At 42.7% G+C, this 20,944-nt stretch overlaps 1 protein-coding gene across 1 annotated transcript; it reads right to left on the reverse strand.

The window, feature by feature from the left end:
- Positions 1-634: 634 nt before the first annotated feature.
- LOC306871216 (ADAMTS-like protein 2) lies at positions 635-20,432 on the reverse strand (the record flags this gene model as incomplete). Its single annotated transcript, XM_079418995.1, has 18 exons — positions 635-756; positions 1,200-1,344; positions 1,546-1,722; positions 1,802-1,972; positions 3,196-3,351; positions 3,684-3,897; positions 6,458-6,584; positions 6,703-6,803; positions 7,933-8,284; positions 9,559-9,850; positions 10,253-10,428; positions 11,348-11,428; positions 11,531-11,654; positions 11,742-11,887; positions 11,971-12,073; positions 12,326-12,397; positions 19,986-20,132; positions 20,331-20,432. 18 exons carry the CDS (start codon positions 20,430-20,432, stop codon positions 635-637), a joined length of 2,808 nt encoding a protein of 935 aa, XP_079275121.1.
- Positions 20,433-20,944: the final 512 nt, after the last annotated feature.

Here is a 20,944-nt window from a genome sequence, read left to right on the forward strand (position 1 = left end):
ACATGAATCAGATACATTTTCAACTATAGCACGTTCAAGTGTCAGGACTCACTCAGTGACAAGGACAGAATGACTTGGGTATGTCAAGCTCTGCTAAATCCATTGTCAATCAAAATCAAATGAATGAAATACAAAAATTAATGAATTGGATACATACAGAATGAGAGAACCCAATAAAACTACTGCTGTGACCAATAAATTAACATAAGCCTAGGCCTAGCAATAGTTAAACCGGATAAAGTAAACAGTAGAGCGTAAGAGCCAGCAGTGGCTTGAGTTTGGATGTACAGTACTAAATCAGCCATCTTCAGCCAGAGGTAACATTCAGTATCGACCTCTGCCACTGCCAGATAATAAATGTCCAATAAAACCTGATGAATAATAAATACTTTTAAGACATGCAATATAATCCTCTGAGCAATAATCAAATAATTTAATATTTCCTTACTGTATCCCACAATTACAGGACATTGTCATGAAGTAGGTATCATTTTTGTAATGCTGACAGTAATGCAGTTTTATGGAGCTAGCTTAAGATATAAACAATTACTGATTCAAACTTCCCTTGCTGCAATCCTTGAACAAGCACATTGCAGATGACATGAACAGATGAAAGCTTGAATGTGGAGACTAGCTAGGAAGCTCGAAGATTACGGCAAGAATGGCAACAGGCCTTGCTGTAAAACCAGTGACTGCACAGATTCACCTTCAGAGCCAGCGAGCAGTTGGTGGTGGGACGATCCTGGCAGTTTTCATCTGGAGAAGCAATAAAGGAGTTTAAATTCATGTTATTTATGATTTCTCTGGCTCTATAGCACATGTTTGGCTACTATAACATGTAAAATTCCAAGTGCATATTTCATATTTAAGGGATAGTTACCCCGAAAATTAAAATTCTGCCATCATTTATCACTTTCATGTTTTTCCAAACATGTACAAAATCATAAATATAATAAATGCAATAACAAGGACTAAAATAGGCACTTTGATGACATGACATATGCCACATGTCATGTGACCAAAAATGAAAAAGAAGTTATAGAGCATTTTTTAGGACAACTTTGATTAACTTTTTTGATTCCCTTCAAATGTTGACTACCGTACAATAAAAAGTGGAAAAACAACAGCATACGGATTTAGAACGATGTGAAAAAATAATGACAGAATTGTATTTTTCAAGTGAACTGTTTAAGGCACACCTGGAGGTTCGGTGGGGCAAGGCTGGAGTGCACAGGTCTGCTTGTTAACAGGTTTGGTCAAAGGGTCGCATCCACGAACAAGCTCTCTTCCCTGATAACACTTCACATCTCTCATTCGCACACCGACCCCGCAAGTCTTGGTGCACTGAGAAACAGTTAAGTACAAGCAAGGACAAAGAACAGTCAGGTACACTGGAACTTAGGAAGGTTCACTGGACAGAGAGGCTCAAGAAGAAAATGTGTTGTATCTTGAAAGCTAGGAAACTCACTTAGCTTACTGTAAATTCCTACATGGGTAGCTGTCTGACAGACATAAATACTGGTTGTATGCGTTTAAATGTTTCACCTCAGACCATGGTGTTGTGTACCACTTGAAGCAAGGCCTTTCAAAGCAGGTGTCCTCATCTACTGGTCGCTTGCTGCTGTCACATTCCTCGTCCTCGTTGATCTGGACCTTCCCACCTGTGATGCTGACACACAGCACGGTCTTTCTCTTCACACCGCGTCCACATGTTGTGTTGCACTGGGAGGCAGAAGACAATGATTACTGGACAAATATTGACAAATTATTCATTTTCAAAACATCTAAGTGTCATCTTCACCCTCTCCCAGTCTTGGGCCAGCCAGTGTGGAGGGCATTCGTTGTCTCCGCAGGGATGAATGGCCAGAGGTTTGTTCTCAGGTGAGCACTGAGACTCAGGTACCACTCGGCCCTCTGGTGTTTTGCAGTACACATGCCGCACTGTTTTTCCATGTCCACAGATGCCTGAACACTGGGTAGAAATGGAAGAATAACATTTTTAACATATGAAACATGAAATGTCTTGCCTCTTCTCTGATCTTACTATGACAGTCACTATACAAAAAAATGCTTTATATCATGTCCTAACCAGCTGCAACAATATATATTAATTTGTCTGTCTACACTGAAATGTATAGCTTAATGTCATGCAATCACTCCTAATAAGAATCACATTTGATATTAAAGGGTTAATTCACCCACAAATTAAAATTCTGTCATAATAATTTAGTTCCAAACATATAACCTTCTTTCTTCAGCAAAACACACACAAAAATATGTTTTGAGAAATTCCCATAAAAATGGAAGTCAGTGGGATCCAATGATGTTTACTTACTGAGATTCTTTAAGTAATCTTCTTTTGTGTTCTGCAGAAAAAGTCATTCAAAATGTTCATTTTTGGGTGGACTAGCCCTTTAAGTTATGTGGAGCGTGATTTTGGACCAATGAGATCTACTGTACTTTGTTGACTTGAAATGAAATAATCATTAACTGAAATAAAACATATAAAAAACTAAATAAACTAAAACTAATAAATAAAGGTTAAGAAATACTAAATAGACATTTAAAATAAAACTAATAAAAATGACAAAAACAAACAACAACATTGCTTAAACTGTAGCTAAAATCACTACTAATAATAGTAAATACTACTAATAATAGTATGTCAAGGGGGTAACACTGTAGTATAGGGACTAATTCTCACTATGCACTAGTTGCTTATTAGCATGCCTATTAATAACATTTTGGCTGTTTATTAGTACTTATAAAGCACATATTTTGCATGGCCTTAATCTACATCCCTAATCTTACCCAATACCTAAACTTAACAACCACCTTACTAACTATTAATAAGCAGAAAATTAGGAGTTTATTAAGGCAAAATTCATAGTTAATGGTTTGTTAATAGCAAGAATTGGACCTTAAACTAAAGTGTGACCATTAATGATCCTAAAACAACACTAAGTTGAACTCTGTTCAATTTCGCATCAGCAACAGTTGCTGTCACTCATTAATTCAAATCACCAACTCTATTGAAAATAAATGACTTCCTGTCACTGTCTGTTTCATATCAATATCACTTTGAATGTCTCTTTTTGCTTTATTGCATTGTGCTTGATTAAAACAGTGTTAAAGATTTTTAAACTGTCAGACATAACGTGTGCATTTCAAAATTTGACAGAGTTCGCGTCTCACCGGTCCCCACTCAGATGCTGTCCACTGGCGCTCACATGGAGGGCCGGTGCAGTTTTTGGAAGATGCTGGGCGAGTTGCCTCATCACATACATGGGTTTCATCTGAGCATCTGACCTCTCGCATAACCAGAGCCCTGCGACCACATTTAGCTGGACACTGCATAACAAACAAAAGACAAAAGATAAGACTTGTTTTCAGACAATATGCTTTATATAAAATGTAGCTTTGTTACTCTATTGTTTTAAAAAATAAATGTAAAAAAAGTATTGTCAAATAAGACCAAAAAATGCCAATGTGGCAAGGACCTAATTCAACATATATCTTTAAAAACAATTCTTATATCATACAGTTTTGCTATTCATATAAATTGAACTTGAAAATGTTTGGGAATTTTTACCGTACAAGACAAAAACACTGATTAAAACTTTATTTATTTACGGTGTAAGGAGGTTGTAATGAAGGCTTAACTGAATGAGCTCTTAACCTACCTCTGACCACTCAGCTACTTCCCACTGAGGACCACAAGTGGGGCTTTTACAGGCCCGGCGCTCTGGGGGGCGCTCTAGCTGTGCCTCAATACAGAGGTCACTGTACACAGAGCTGTCTAGGCCGGGAGCCAGCATCTTCCAGCAACGAACAAGACGAAACTGGAAACCTTCTCCACATGTCTGAGAACACTCACTCCAGCTGCTTGCCTCCCATCTACACATAAAAACCACAGTAAGAGTTTTGTGTCAAGTACCACTATTCATGGGACATCATAAAATGATTGGAATGACATGAGGGTGACTAAATGATGGCAGAATTTTAATTTTTTGTTTGGTTTTCTTTACCTTTCTTGTCTTTTCTACCAAGCCCCGCACTGTGGAATTATGGATACGTATTAGGAATTCTTTCCACAACCGAACAAACTCATTTGTTCGGTTATTTTAGGTTAATCGTGGCCACATTGTACAAACCCGATTCCAAAAAAGTTGGGACACTGTACAAATTACGAATAAAAAAGGAATGCAATAATTTACAAATTTCATAAACTTATATTTTATTCACAATAGAATATAGACAACATATCAAATGTTGAAAGTGAGACATTTTGAAATGTCATGCCAAATATTGGCTCATTTTGGATTTCATGAGAGCTACACATTCCAAAAAAGTTGGGACAGGTAGCAATAAGAGGCCGGAAAAGTTAAATGTACATATAAGAAACAGCTGGAGGACCAATTTGCAACTTATTAGGTCAATTGGCAACATGATTGGGTATAAAAAGAGCCTCTCAGAGTGGCAGTGTCTCTCAGAAGTCAAGATGGCAAGAGGATCACCGATTCCCCCAATGCTGCGGCGAAAAATAGTGGAGCAATATCAGAAAGGAGTTTCTCAGAGAAACATTGCAAAGACTTTGAAGTTATCATCATCTACAGAGCATAATATCATCCAAAGATTCAGAGAATCTGGAACAATCTCTGTGCGTAAGGGTCAAGGCCGGAAAACCATACTGGATGCCCGTGATCTTCGGGCCCTTAGACGGCACTGCATCACATACAGTAATGCTACTGTAATGGAAATCACAACATGGGCTCAGGAATACTTCCTGAAAACATTGTCGGTGAACACAATCCACCGTGCCATTTGCCGTTGCCGGCTAAAACTCTATAGGTCAAAAAAGAAGCCATATCTAAACATGATCCAGAAGTGCAGGCATTTTCTCTGGGCCAAGGCTTATTTAAAATGGACTGTGGCAAAGTGGAAAACTGTTCTGTGGTCAGACGAATCAAAATTTGAAGTTCTTTTTGGAAAATTGGGACGCCATGTCATCCGGACTAAAGAGGACAAGGACAACCCAAGTTGTTATCAGCGCTCAATTCAGAAGCCTGCATCTCTGATGGTATGGGGTTGCATGAGTGCGTGTGGCATGGGCAGCTTACACATCTGGAAAGGCACCATCAATGCTGAAAGGTATATCCAAGTTCTAGAACAGCATATGCTCCCATCGAGACGTTGTCTCTTTCAGGGAAGACCTTGCATTTTCCAACATGACAATGCCAGACCACATACTGCATCAATTACAACATCATGGCTGCGTAGAAGGAGGATCCGGGTACTGAAATGGCCAGCCTGCAGTCTAGATCTTTCACCCATAGAAAACATTTGGCGCATCATAAAGAGGAAGATGCGACAAGGAAGACCTAAGACAGTTGAGCAACTAGAAGCCTGTATTAGACAAGAATGGGACAACATTCCTATTCCTAAACTTGAGCAACTTGTCTCCTCAGTCCCCAGACGTTTGCAGACTGTTATAAAAAGAAGAGGGGATGCCACACAGTGGTAAACATGGCCTTGTCCCAACTTTTTTGAGATGTGTTGATGCCATGAAATTTAAAATAAACTTATTTTTCCCTTAAAATTATACATTTTCTCAGTTTAAACATTTGATATGTCATCTATGTTGTATTCTGAATAAAATATTGAAATTTGAAACTTCCACATCATTGCATTCTGTTTTTATTCACAATTTGTACAGTGTCCCAACTTTTTTGGAATCAGGTTTGTACTAAGTTGTTCCCTGGTTTTAGTTAAATTGTGGCAACGAGTTAGCTATATTAAAATGAGGGAATAAATAAGTGCAATATGGCCAAGATAAATTGAGGGAACAAATTAATAAAATGTGGCCAAGGATTGATATGTTGTAGGAACAAAGTTCACCCAAATATGAAAATTCTGTCATTTACTCACCCTCATGTCATTCTAAACCCATAACCCATAACACATACATAATGTGCATCATATATGGTAAACACAAAAGCTTGTGCATACATCACATGATAGAGCAAACCTCATTGGTTCTCACGCAACACACACAATTGAGCTTCTGTGTTTATCGTATGTGATGTGCTCTATGTACAGTATGTGTGTGAATCATTAGATGTAAATAAAAGTATAAACTTGATCTGTTCATCATATAAAACGATCATACTGTATCTCTTCACTCCAATTAAACCGCTCAGTTCATTGGATTCATTTATACAATGCCTTTATGACCTTTTTCTAGGTTTTTGTTACCTAGGCTTTCAGTGGAGGGAGAGAAACTTCTCAGGTTTCAATAAAAATATCTTAATTTGTTTTCTGAAGATTAACCAAATTCTTATGGCTTTGGAATGGCATGTGAGTGAGTAAATGATGACAGGATTTTAATTTCTGTGTGATATTCTGTGTGGCTCCATACTTTTGCTCTGCATTTCTGTGGCAATTGCTGCACACGCACCTGGGTTGGCACTCTCTGCCAATGCAGAAATCATGAACTGGCTCTGGTCGAGTCAAAGCATCACAGTAAACATCATCCACTTCAATGCCGTCATACCGCACACACATGGCAAGTGATTTCGACACACCTATTTGAGAAAAAAGTATCGTATACACATAAACCCCCACATAAACAAGCATGGTTATGAGGAATGTTTATGTGTGGATGTTTGCAGCACAGAGACTAAGTTCCAATGCCTCGATTACCTATCGAGCAGGTCATACTGCAGGGCTCCTGTGAGGACAACTTCCAGCGGTACATGTCAGCAGCACTCAGTTTGTTCTTCTGAAGGAGCCTTTGGTTATTCCTGCAGTAAAGAAAACAGAGCATCTTAGACTAGACCACAGTTTAGCCACCTGCACTGCGTATTAGTCAGGCCATTCATGTTTGTTGATGCCGAGACACAAACTGACACTCCAGTCATAAAACCACTAACATTTTTACCATTCCTGGTCACACTCATTACCTTAATGTCAAAGCTGGAAAACAGCGCATTCCTTCAACTAGACAGAAGCCAATAAAATTTGTTCCTCGTGATAAATTCCTGGGATTTATCTGATGCGACAAGCGCTGTCTGTACCCGAGTGATCTATGGGACTTTTTTTCCACAAATAACAAAACATCTTGAATTATGTTTCTCAGACAATCCGTCTTCCTTACATTCAGGCCTTTTCTTCTTCTCTCCACCTGGAATCTTTCTCTTCTCCTTCGGATACGAGTAAGGGCATTTCATGAGATGTTCTTTATGATCTCTGGCAGAGAGGCTGGTAATGCAGTGTTTGGACGTGGCGGAGGGAACCCAGCATGAATTATAAATATGATGGAATGCAATCCCGCCAGTCTCTGCTTGGCTGTCTCCCCTCGGTGCTCTTTGAATGTCTCAGAGAACGTTAACAAAAAAACCAAGCCAGAGCTTGAGTCTGCAGCACATTCCTTTCTCCCACGAGCAGGGCTGTCCCACCCGAGCCTGTCCAGCATGACTTTGGCATGCCAGGGTGGAGGGCTAAGACCTACTCCTAGCATTCGAAACTGATAAAAGATAGCCACTGATTCATTGGCATGATCTCGAGGTTTCTAGCATCATGCTCAACCAGAGCTACTAATGAGCTGACTAAAGACTTAAAATTGTGATTTAGCTGTTGTTAGCTTTGCATAATGTAGAGTTGGAACAGTAACTTTAAGTTATGCCATCACTTAACAAACCAGCATGCTGGCTTTTCTGACTTCAAGTTAGAACACTGAAGACTGGAGTAATGGCTGCTGAAAATTTAGCTTTGCATCACAGAAATAAATTACATTTTGTGATACATGAAAACAGAAAACAGTTCTTTTGAATTGTAAAACAAATTGTTGACCAAATAAATGTCTTAGTAAGCATTAGAGACCTTCTTACCAACCCCAAACTTTTGAACGGTAATGTACATGATCATGTTTACCTGGTGCGATTGCTGCGATTGCGTAAAATGGTTGTAACAGTTCTGTTTTGGAGCAGGAAGTCCCCTGTGTCATTTTGCCGTTGCCCGAGGGTGAACTCAAGCAGTGAGCCATTAAGACCTGCTTGCTCAAGACTGCTGTAGTCTAACTCCAGTGGGCCTTCAGAGGACAAGCCATCTCTACGAGTAAGAAGCTGATTGGTTGAGATGTTCACAAGAACACCATCTGACCCAATCCGCTCTCCCAGCAGCACTCTCCAGATGAGGTTTTCAGAGTTTACCATGTCCTCTGCAGGTCTGCTGATTGGTGCTACGCCAGGGCCCCCCACTCCGCTGGGCCAGCTGCAGTTCCCCTCTTTTAACACAAAGAAGGTTTGACTCATTAAAGAAAAGATAGATTCACTTTTCATTAAAGATTAAAATAATTTTGCTTGAGGGCTGTACCTGTTAAGGTACATCTGAAATAGATCCCAAAAACTTGGTCAGTATCAAACTAAAACAAACTCTGGGTTTTAAATGGATCATGCTGATAGCAACTCATTTAAGAGGATTCAAGGGTTTAGGGTATCATAGACTATAATGCAAGACAGGGGAACAACCTTCATCAGGACACCCAACCTCATATATAATTATTAATGTCAGAGAGACAGCAAACGCAAACAGCCTTAATTCTCTGACTTCCGTGGAGGGAAGATTTCAGGCCTCTCTGAATTTTTCATAATTCCTATCTAATCTTTTCTGTGGCTGATGCATTATAAAGGACTCTATAGGGCCAGTAGAAAAGGGCCTTTTAACTCACTAATGATTGCCCAGTGAACCAAGTACTCTCTCTGACTTGTCTGTTCTCCACTTATTTCAGATACTGTGAAAGCGTATGCTGGCAAAAATATTGGGTCATTTTAAGGTAATTTTTTTTAAATAAAACTTTTTTTTTTTAAAGAAATCAATGTATCAGAATCAGCAAATCAGCATATTATAATGATTTCTGGAGGATCAGGTGACACTAAAGAATGGAGGAATGTCTGCTGCAAATTCAGCTTTGCCATCACAGGAATAAATAAAATACAGATATTTTAAATTATAATAACTGTAATAAATTGTGATAGTTCAGTATTTTATTGTTTGTACTGTATTTTTGATTAAATAAATGCAACCAATTGGTAAGCCTATTGGAGTTCTTTCAAAAACATTAAAATCTTACAAACTGTGAATGGCAGTGTACATCTGAATTATACTATATAATTCTATGATTTACACAGGTCTATAGTTTTAATTGAAGGATGTCATAATAGCATTAGGTTTTGAATTAGATAATAAAAGATAATAAAATAAATAAATGTTCTGAAACATATAAATATGAAAAAGAAAACATTTGGGGGGGCACACACAAACCAAATAAGAGCAAAAACACGTCCCAAGGGTCTCGCTCTAACTTTTCACTTTTTTGCCTTAAGATTCTAAATAAGTAAATGTGCCACAAATAGACATAAAAACATTTAATGCAATCTCAAATTTGATTCCTCATTATATGAAACCCTATAATGCCAATAAATAAAATGAATGGAGCTACATTAAGGTACTTTTTGCCAGGAATTTACAGACATATACAGAGCAGATTAAGATATTCACCTGTATACTGGACTTGTGTGTTAGCATCCTGCTGACAGTCAGTGTTAGCCGTCTCATACACTTCATTGGTTTCCTGGCCAGGCTTTTGTCCTTCAACAGCTCGTGGCCCAGTGCTTGTCTTATCATACACACTTTCATTAAGATGTAAAACACTCCCAATCTCCACAGACACCAGACTGGATCCTCCTTGGGGGCCCGTGTAAATGGGGGGCTGGGAGACAGAAGCCATAGAGTCCCTCATCACTGTGTACTCATAGGTGATATAAGGATTTTGGCCATTTTGGTTCCAGACCTTTGAGGCAAGACAGAGACATGTCCAGCAATTATGAGGAAATTCTTAGAAATATGTTATGATAATATCTCATTTTACACTTGCAGGAAACAAACATTCTGGACTGCTCTTTCCCAGAGTTAATATTTATGCTGCACAAATCAGTGCAAGGGCACTGAGGTTGAAGGATGTCTAGAATACAATATTTCCATTTCTGAAATACTGCGTCATCTCATATTTGTCCCATAAACCCAGAGCGAAGTGAAATAGTCATTCCTCCTGGGACAATGCATTAGAACGTTACCATTTACTCAGAATGAACCATTAGACCTTTGGCCTGCACTAAGTCAAAGCCATGGTTAGCCAGCCAGTGAGATTACCCATGAGCCCTTGGCGGCGAAGAGAGGACCACGGCTACAGTACCAGAACATTGATGGGCTGATCGATGGGCCCTTTTGCCACGATGTACTCGATCCCCGTCTCATACACATCAGTAGGCCGCCGGTATTTGAAAATGGTCCCTGCTGCATGGAAGTTCTGAGGGGTGTCCACTTTATATGCTCCGTTGAAGAAAAAGTTCCCTGCTTGGTCAGTTACAGCTGGAAAATAACAAGGGTGAGATATAATGATGGGATAATTTTATTGACTCTCTCGTTTGATCTCGTTCAGCAAAAAAAAACTAATGTTTGTTAGTCATTTCATTCATTTGAGCAGAGTTAAAATGTTATATATTCACTAGCCAAACTCCCCAAACACATCCATCAATGCAATCTTTGATCATAAAAACATTCCCAATTTCAAAATCTATAAACTATGAGAAACATGACTAGTTTATTTCCCAAATCTTTAATTCGTCACGTCACTCCACGAACAAATCGTTAATGAACCAAACATCACTGGTAAATGTCAAGCATGTAGATAAAGCCTGTGTTTTGTATATTTTGAATTAGCTTCAATTTTTTGTTGTAATTTTTCATTTAATTTTTCATTTCATTAATTTAGTCATTTGTATGCCCTTTTGTAATTTATTTTTATTGCAGTTTTGACAATTTAGCTCAACAAAAACTTATTTCAATTAGTTATTTCAGTTAATATTTATTATTTATTTTATTTCAGCTTTATTTCTATTAACAAAACCAATTAATTAAGCTTTAAAAGTTTTAGTCAACAATAACACTTATTACTAAGGCAATTGTAGGTTTCACTACACAGATTTATCTTCTGTGTCATGGAAACGCTTGATATTGCAGATATAAGTATCGTCATACTCTGAAAGTCTTACACACACCTGAACGCAATAGGGCTCGCTGCAGCCCACAAGATCCATGGGGCGTGGTTGGATCCAAATCTAGGGGGTGGAGATGGGTGGGTTTAGGGATCAGGGGGTGGAAATGGGTAGGTTTAGGTATATGTAAGGTGGGAGGAGTTGGATCTGGAACCAACCACGCCCCCTGGATCTTGTGTTCTGCAGCGAGACGCTCCTCGCTGAACGTGCAAGCCATTCAAAGGTTTGCTCACCTAGGATATCTGCAGACTTCTTCCTCTCTATAATCTGGATGTCCCATGCTCCTTCTGGGATTTGAGTTATGAAAGAATAGCCTTTTGAAGAAAGAGTTCACTTAATTAGGATTGGTTCCTTGATGAATTTACTCAGAACCATTGAATATGAATATATGCAACCAAACACTAAACCGACATTACCTAGACTAGAAGCCCCACGGCGAAAGTTTCCAGTAATGCGACTGCAGCTGCTCCCATCTCCCTGACATATGCCACATTTATCCAGAGTGTTGGGGGAGAAGAGGACACCATCACATCCAATGGGCTGCAAAGGTACACATCAGCTTATAAGCTTGCCACATGCCTGAGAAAAGTAACATAAGGATCAATCTTACAGCAATAAGCCACTTACTTCACATCTCCCATTGACACACACGCCCCTGTAGTTGCTGTACTTGCAAGATGTTCCATCGCGTGCAGGCACCATCAACTGTCTTTGACCATCAGAGGTGGTGCAATGCAAGTCACATGGATTACTGGAGATATGAACGTAGTCATCTACAGGAATATAAACAGAGTTCATTGTTTTAACATAAATAATACCTTCACAGCACAGCTTCGTTAAATAAAAGGGTTAATACCAGGATAGAGAGGTTTCCAGTGGTAATTTTTTCCATTGTAAACCTGAGAGTTGAATGACCAGCACTGCTCTTCTCTGAAGCTCCTTCCTGAAGAAGGACATTCCTGTAATTCACAGAAAGGCAGTAAGTTGGATGCAACTAAATCTCACTTTACAGTCTATTTGGTTGCAACAGACATTAAAACTGGCTAAAAAAAAAAGCAAATTATGCATGAATTAACGTTAAGCCTCAGGTGGAAGTGGAACGTGAGGCTCGCTGTCAAGTCAGGCATCTGGGATGCATTTCTGTTAGACAGTCCAAATGCACTGTGAATGTGTGTGAGAGAGGAAAGGAAATACGGATACTGTGAGCTGACCTTTGCATTGCAGAGATGATACTTCTTTGCATTGCCTGTGCATGTCATGTTGTCTTTACCGGTTGTTGTTTTCTTTCTTTGAAAGATATTGTTTTAGTTTAGAAGCAGTTGGATACAACGGGACATTCATTACACTCAAAAAGTTTTTCCTAGTGCTTAAAAAAATTACATGATTTAAATTTAAGGATTAGAAATGGTTCAAGGAAGAAAACTAAAACCAAAACCTTTTTTTTCCTCAGAATTTATTAGAAAAATGGAACAAAAACATTGAATTTGAGTAGGTTAACTTATGGATGCCCAAAAAAATCATGCTGGGATAAATCATAATTATGACATATAAAAGTTGAAATTCTGAGATAATAAGTCAAAATTGAAACAAAAAATTGGATAAAAATAAAACATAAGTAACATTTTTGGCACAATTATTGCTTAGTACAGTATCTCACAATTATGATTTAGTATGTCATAAATTTGAAGTTTATATCATAATTATGACTTAGTATGTCATAAATGACTTTTTATCTTATAATTTAAACTTTTTATAATTATGACTTTTTATCTCATAATTATTACATATGTCAATTTTATTTTATTTTTATAATCATGACTTTTTATCTCTTTGTATGGAATGTCACAGAGACAACGCTTTGTCTCATGTTCTTATAATTCTGACATTTTTATATAGTATGTCATAAATTTGACTTTTGACAGAATGTCGTAATTTCAACTAGCTCATAATTTCACGATTTTATATCTTAAATATTACTAGATCAGAGGTGTCCAAACTCGGTCCTGGAGGGCCGGTGTGCTGCAGAGTTTAGCTCCAACCATAATTAAACGCACCTGAAGCAGGTAATCAAGCTCTTACTAGGCATACTAGAAACCGTCTCAGGTTAGGTATGTAACCATGGTTCCCTGAAGGGAACGAGACGCTGCATCGAAACGCATATGGGAACGCCTTCAGCGTGACCAGGATCTGAATATGATGTGTAATCAGTCAAACAAGGGCGAGGCGTCACGGGTGGGGTGACGTCACGACCAGGAAGTATAAAAGCACGTGCGGCGGAGCCGGCGTCAGCTTCAAGCCATGAAGCAAGCGCTGGCAGGGATGCCGGAAGTGTGGCTACGCGACGCAGCGTCTCGTTCCCTTCAGGGAACCATGGTTACATACGTAACCTGAGACGTTCCCTTGCAGTAACTTCGAGCTGCGTCGAAACGCATATGGGAACGAGATACCAATGCCGCCAGACTGACAAGTCCCTGCCTGGTGTCAGGACGAAAGGACAGAGGAGCCGGGAGTGGCTCCGATGTCGAGGTCATAGAACCTAACGAAAGTCAGGGGCGTGGACCACCCAGCTGCGTTGCAGATTTCCTGCATGGAACACCTGCCCAGAAGGCCTTGGAGGCCGCCACACCTCGGGTTGAGTGCGCTCTGACTCCCACCGGCGGGGGGAGCTCAGAGGCCTCGTATGCCAAAGCCATGGCACCCACAATCCACCTACTAAGAGAGGGCTTCGTAGCAGGAAGACCCCTCCTAGGCGGACCATAGCTCACGGGCAGCTGGTCCGACTTTCTCCACAGGGAGGACCTGTGGATGTATGCGTCTAGTGCTCGCACTGGACACATACGGTTGTGCTTCTCCTGGTCTGGCTCCCCGAAGAGAGGAGGACAGAAGGCCTGCAGTACGACCGGCTGTGGAACGACCGATGGGACCTTCGGAGCATACCCCACGCGGGGGTAGAGGAATACTTTCGCCGAACCGGGCGCAAAGTGAATAGAGGCCGTAGTCAGGGCCTGAAGGTCACCCACCCTCCTCAGAGAGGTGATAGCCAATAAGAAAACGGTCTTGATAGTGAGGAGTCTCTCAGTTATCTCCTGAATGGGCTTGAAAGGTGCAATGCACAGAGCCTCCAGAACCAGAGCCAGGTCCCACGTAGGGACGCGAGATCGTACCGGAGGCCTCAGCCTCAGCGCAACACGGAGGGAACGTGTAACTAGGGGGTGTCTACCCACTGACTGGCCACCAATAAGGGCGTGGTATGATGAAATAGCTGCCACGTAGACCTTAACAGTGGAATGGGTTACCCCTGCGGAGAAACGGGCCTGCAGGAACTCCAGTACTGCACCAACGGGGCAGTTGACTGGGTCGAGCATGGCGGTCCCCGCACCAAGAAGTGAAGAGCCTTCACTTCAAGGCGTACAGTTTCCTCGTTGAGGGAGCTCTGGATTGGAGGATGGTCTCGACAACCTCGGTTGACAGACCGGAAGCTATGAGTTGTGCCCCCTCAGGAGCCACATCCACAGCTTCCATAACTCTGGGTGAGGGTGCCGTCGAGGAGAGATATCAGGTCCGAGAACCATACTCGGCCCGGCCAGAACGGCGCTACCAACGGTAGACTGACCTCTTCCCGGTGCACTCTCGCCAGAACTCCCGGGAGCAAAGCGATCGGGGGGAAGGCGTACAGACGGAGCCTCAGCCACGTCTGTACCATAGTGTCCAGTCCCGGAGGAGCTGGAGGAACCAGAGGGGACATTGCGCTGACTCTCGAGTGGTGAAGAGGTCCACCTGTGCCTGGCCAAAACCTTCCACATCTGCTTCACCCCTCGGGGTGAAGCATCCATACCCCGGGCCTCGGCCCCTGTCTCGACAGGATGCCTGCTCCCACATAAAGATGCCCAGGAATGTGCACAGCTCTCAGTGATAGGAGCTTGCCCTGGGACCACACAAGGATCTGGTGTGCCAGTTTATACAAGGGGCGTGACCGCAGACCTCCTTGGTGGTTGATGTAAGAGACCACTGCCGTGCTGTCGGTGCGCACCAGCACGTGGTGATCTCTTAGGTCTGGGAGGAAGTCCTTGAGCGCACGGAACACAGCTAGGATCTCTAGCTGGTTGATATGCCACGTCAGGTGGCGACCACTCCACAGACCGAGGGCAGGGTGGCCACTCATGACCGCACCCCAACCAATGAGGGAAGCGTCCGTCGCTAGCGAGACGCGGCGACAAGGAGCTCCCAGCACCGGGCCCGGGACAAGAACCAAGGATTCCTCCACATGTCTAAGGCACGGACAGCGGCGTGACACTTTGAAAGCGCGGAGCGAGTCTCCCCTTAGGGAGACGCCCTTGGTCTTGAGCCACCACTGTAGGGGCCTCATGTACAGCAGGCCAGAAGGAATCACGCTGGACGCAGCTGCCATGAGCCCAAGCAGTCTCTGAAACTGCTTGACAGTGAATGGCTGGCCTTCTCACACTCTCTCGACTGCCGTGAGGATCGACTCGATCCGAGCAGGGGTCAAACGAGCCTGCATCGTGGTCGAATCCCACACTACACCTGGATAAGTGGTTCTCTGAGCTGGAGAAAGCACACTTTCCTTGGCGTTTAGTCTTAACCCCCCAAATCTTTCATGTGGGCGAGAACGACACCTCGATGCCGAATAGCCGCCCGCTCTAATTGAGCGAGGATCGACCAATCGTCGATATAATTGAGTATGCGGATGCCCTGCAGTCGCAACGGGACCAGTGCCGCATCCACACACTTGGTGAAAGTGCGGGGTGAGAGTGCTAGGCCGAGGGGAAGAACCCGATATTGATACGCTTTGCCCCCGAAAGCGAACCTCAGGAACTCCCTGTGAGAGGGAAGGATGGGTACATGGAAATAGACATCTTTGAGGTCTGTCGTGACAAATCAGTCCTCGGACCTGATTTGAGACACGATCTGCCTGACAGTGAGCATCTTGAACTTCAGCTTTCTGGCTGAGCGGTTCAGAAGACTCAAATCCAGTATGGGCCTCAGACCCCCATCCTTCTTTGGAACAATGAAGTACAGGCTGTAGCAGCCGGCGTGGACTTCGTGAGGAGGAACCAACTCGATGGCTTCCTTCCTCAGCAAAGTATCGACTTCCTGTTCCAAGACCAGAGCCTGCTCGGGGCGGACCGTAGTCACACAGACCCCGTTGAACAGCGGAGGTGGCCCATCGAACTGGATGGAATAGCCAGCCTCTACCGTCCGCAGGACCCAAAGAGACACATTCGGCAGTCGCTGCCAGGCTGCCAAACGATCTACTAAGGGAATCAGTCTCTCGAGACTGACCTCTGGGTTCAGAGAAGCGGCCAGACCGTTGTCTCGATGCGGCGCACCGGAATGAGACGCGTAATCTGGCGGCTGAGGCGAGTTTCTCAGGCCCGCTGAAATCACAGGCGGAAGAACCTGAGAGTAACATTCGCTGGGACCTGCTGTGCCCTGGAACTGCAGGGTTGACAGACAAATCCCCAGAGGGCACCGAGGGGAGACGGTCACCGTGTGCCGCGGTGCAAACCGCTCCACCCCAGTAGGGGTCGCCCTCCGCGGTCCTGGGGCTCGCCCGTCAGGACCTTTTGCACGAGGAGCTGGTATGCGGAGGAGGCTGCGCCCGCCCAGCAGCCACCTGAGTTTAGAGAGCGCGCATACCCTCTGCCCACCAAAGATGTTGTAAGCAGAGCAGGAGCCTTCAAAGGCGATGCCGTAGAGGGAGACAGATAGCTCGCAAGCGTCTGTTCAACCCGCGGCATCGCCGCATACCTGCGCTCATTCAGTTCCCGCGGGAACGAATGGCCGGGACAAAAAGATTTCACCTGCGATCTCGACACCTCAGTGAGGAGATCGGGGAAATCGGAAGGCTCCTGTGTAGAAGTAGCTCCTCACACTGGGGCGAGAGAGGCGGCGAAACCTCATCAACGCTCGTCACATCAACCTCCTCGGAGGAAGAGAGATGAAGCGTTGAGCCCTCGTCTCGGGGGGAAGAGACCGCTTCCGAACCGAGAGACGGAGCTCCAGATCAGGCGCGGGAGGAGAAAGGGACATGCCCGTCTGACTCTCGCCAGCCAGATCAGCCTTTTTCTTTTTCTTTTTCTTTTTTCTGCAAGCCCCGCGAGCGCAGCTGCCGCTCTGCCTTTTTTCTCTCTCTTTTTTACGGCAGAAGCGGGACCAGCTTATTTTTCTCTTTGTGCTTGTGCAAACACTGCAGCTTACAAAGCTCATAGTTATATATATTGGGGTGACAGAGGCGGCGAAACCTCGTGAACGCTCGTCACATCAACCTCCTCAGAGGAAGAGAGACGAAGCATTGAGCCCTCGTCTCGGGGGAAGAGATCGCTTCCACACCGAGAGACGGGGCGCCAGATCTGGCGGATACGGGAGGAGATAAGGACATGCCCGTCTCACACTCGCCAGCCAGATCAGCCTGCGAGCCCCACGAGTGCAGCCGCCGCTCTGCCTCGGCAGCAGTGGGACCGGCACCGCGTGGGGAGCTCGCGAAGGCTCCCTTCTCGAAGAGAGCCCTCCGGGTGCGGAGACCGATTCTGCGTGCTCCGCAACCAGGCAGACCACGCACAAATCGCGTGTGTCCTCGCTCGTGATATAGCGAGGGCAAGGATGCACACACGACTTAAAACGTGGTCTGAAAGCTTCACCCCTGAGCTTGCCCTTGGCTTTGGCATGATACTGAATGCTTTCCACTTAAAACTAGGACAAACAACAGTAAATAAGACTGACACACACAGAGCGCTTCGCTGAATGACAAAAAGCTGACGCTGGCTCCGCCGCACGTGCTTTTATACTTCCTGGTCGTGACGTCACCCCGCCCGTGACGCCTCGCCCTTGTTTGACTGATTACACATCATATTCAGAGCCTGGTCACGCTGAAGGCGTTCCCATATGCGTTTCGACGCAGCTCGAAGTTCCTGGAAGGGAACATGCAGGTGTGTTGAGGCAAGTTGGAGCTAAACTCTGCAGGACACCGGCCCTCCAGGACCGAGTTTGCACTGCCCTGGCCTAGAGCATGACTTTTTTCTTATGTGGTGGAACTGGGATTTCATACAATCTAGCAAGCTAATAAATTGCAGTATTTTGCAGGTGAGTGGTTTATTCATATAGAATTTTTCTTGCGTTAAATCTTATTGGCTTTATATACAGGAACAGATTATTATATACAGTGTTTTTATTATATACATTTTTTAGAGTTTATACACTGCCCTCCAAAAGTTTGGAAACGCCCTAGAAAAGTGAGGTTTTGGACAATATTAGCATGAATCCTTTTTAATTTGTGACAATTTTGCACTGATAAGGGACAACACAAACTACGAAAACATATTTTATTATATAAACAGTTTCTACATAGAAAACAAATTAATTTTCGATTCATCAGAATATCCACCATTAGCAGCTATTACAGCTCTGCATAATCTGGGCATCCGAGCTGTCAGTTTATTTAAACATTGATTTTGAATTGGCTATCAATTGTTGAAGCTACAGTATTAAGGTGTGCTGACCCAAAAAGATTTTAAAAACCTGGGCCAAGTTTAAACCAGTAACCAGGCATCACAGCTGGCAAAGGGGCATGTCTGACTTCGACATGTACATATTGCCATTATTATGTTTTATTGCTGGTCTTCAATGATAATGTCAAGTTACTTTAATGTATTTTCCCCCAAAAATTATAAGGATTTATGCTGATATCGTCCAAAACCACACTTTGCCAGGGGTGTTTCCAAACTTTTGGAGGGCAGTGTTTATATATATTAGGGCTGTCAATGTTAACGCGTTAACGCATGTGATTAATCTAAAAATTTTAAGGCGTTAAAATCTTTTTAAAGCAATTTAATCTTTTGATAAGGTTTGACCCCAACTTTTTGCCGTCATCGCAGCGCGGAAGGAAATCATTGCCTGTGTCCCAATGTGCACACTATCATCCTAAATTCTGTGTGATATTAGTAATTTTCAATACTATTTAGGGCAGACAGGGTGTATAGTATGCACGTTGGGACGCAGGGATTGTGTGATTATAAGGTGCCAGGCTCGACAAAAGTGAAGCGAATGCGGAGAGAGAGAGAGAGAGAGAGAGAGAGAGAGATGTATACTCATGTGATAAGGGTACAAGGAACCAGTGTTGCCAGGGTCGCAGTTTCCCCGCACAATTGGGGATTATTATTTTCAATTATTTTGAAAATACAGTCGCGGGAAAAATTACAGAGCCGTGGGTCGCGGTTTTTTGGGCTACTTTTATAATGTACCGCGGCCGCCCAAAGTGTAGCCTATATATACACATGTGATCACAAGAGGAAGTTCTTACAAACACTCGATGGTGGTTTAAAGTGAGTTCTGAGTAAAAGTGTACTATTAATCTCATAAATTGTCTTATGTAGCATGATGCTAATATTAGCTCTAATGCACCTGCAGAACAAGTCCAATTCTTCTTCATAATGCATTTTATCATAATACTTCATGTAAGGTCACAAGAAAATGTTTTGTTGTATTTATTTAGAAATACTTTTGATAATAGTTGGGTAAATGTGTACTGGGATTGAAGCGATGTGGCTTGGTAAACGTTTTATTGTCTGGCTGAATAAAACGTTTTATAATGGCTGAATAAAAACAAAAGAATAATAAGGATTATGTCTCATTCCTGGTGGAGGTGTGAAAGGTTCAACCCCAACTTGGTCGAACCTTTCACACCTTAAACATTTAACCCAACTGTTGGTTGACAACAACCCAGCATGTGTTCTGTCCAATATTTATTTCCAATATTTTATATAGATACATTATATACAGTGTTTTTATAATAGCTTTATAAAATGTATTATAAAATGTAATATGTGATGATCTGATGTTTTGTGTGATAGCCACTGACCTTTGTTGTAGACAGTGCCTCTCCTGTGACATGACGCCTCCTCCACAGGTACGAGTGCAGGCGGTCCATTTTGTCCATTCTCCCCACCAGTATGTGATCACCTCCAGCCCATCCTCTAGACTGTTAGAGGCAACACCCTCTTCCTTTGGCAAATAAAGTGTTCATTTAGAAAATTACCAATGGAGATCAACATCTATGCTAAGAGCAGTCTATAACATTTCTTATATTTTAATCTGTGAAGTAGAGTATACAGCAAAATCAGTTTGTCTTGTTTTTAACATAAATCTAGTGAGACGTGGGTTTAGATTTATTACACAAAAACTTGTGAGAATATTACAAACCTGTCCTCTACTTGAGAAACTGCCCAGAGACAGAGCCAGCGTTACAAGACCAAGCAGCACCAGACTGCTCTCCACATACTGGGCCCTTGACCAGATTCTCATCCTGCAGGGAATGAATATTTGGAGAAAAGAAACGGAATAATCTCTTGAAAGGCTTAATTAGTTTTTTACAGATCTGAGCACAAAGGAGCTTCAATTCACGTCTGCTATCTTCTAAGGATATCTTTGAATGGATGACAGTGAGTGTAGACTATTCCATAGAATAACCATTTTTGGTTTTCTAAAGAAATTAATATTTCTTTAGAAAATTTAATAATCTAAAGAACCTTTTTCTGCTATAAAGAACCTTACTTTTTGCACTGAAAATACACTTGGCTTAAAAATATTAGGGGCACGTGGCCTCTCAGTTCGCACGGGCTTGACATTTTTGTTGGCAGGAACACATGAAATACAGTGAAAGAAAGTATGAGATTCTCTAGCTTCTATTCAAGTGACCAGTGATGCAACAGCTTACACATAGCTGCATTAAGATATATAATTGGACATCACAATAAAAAAAAATCACACAAAGTTCTCCAGTTCTCCTCCATCTCGTGTCTCCTCATCAGACCTGC

Source organism: Barbus barbus (assembly GCF_936440315.1).
Source record: "Barbus barbus genome assembly, chromosome: 6".
Taxonomy (NCBI): domain Eukaryota; kingdom Metazoa; phylum Chordata; class Actinopteri; order Cypriniformes; family Cyprinidae; genus Barbus; species Barbus barbus.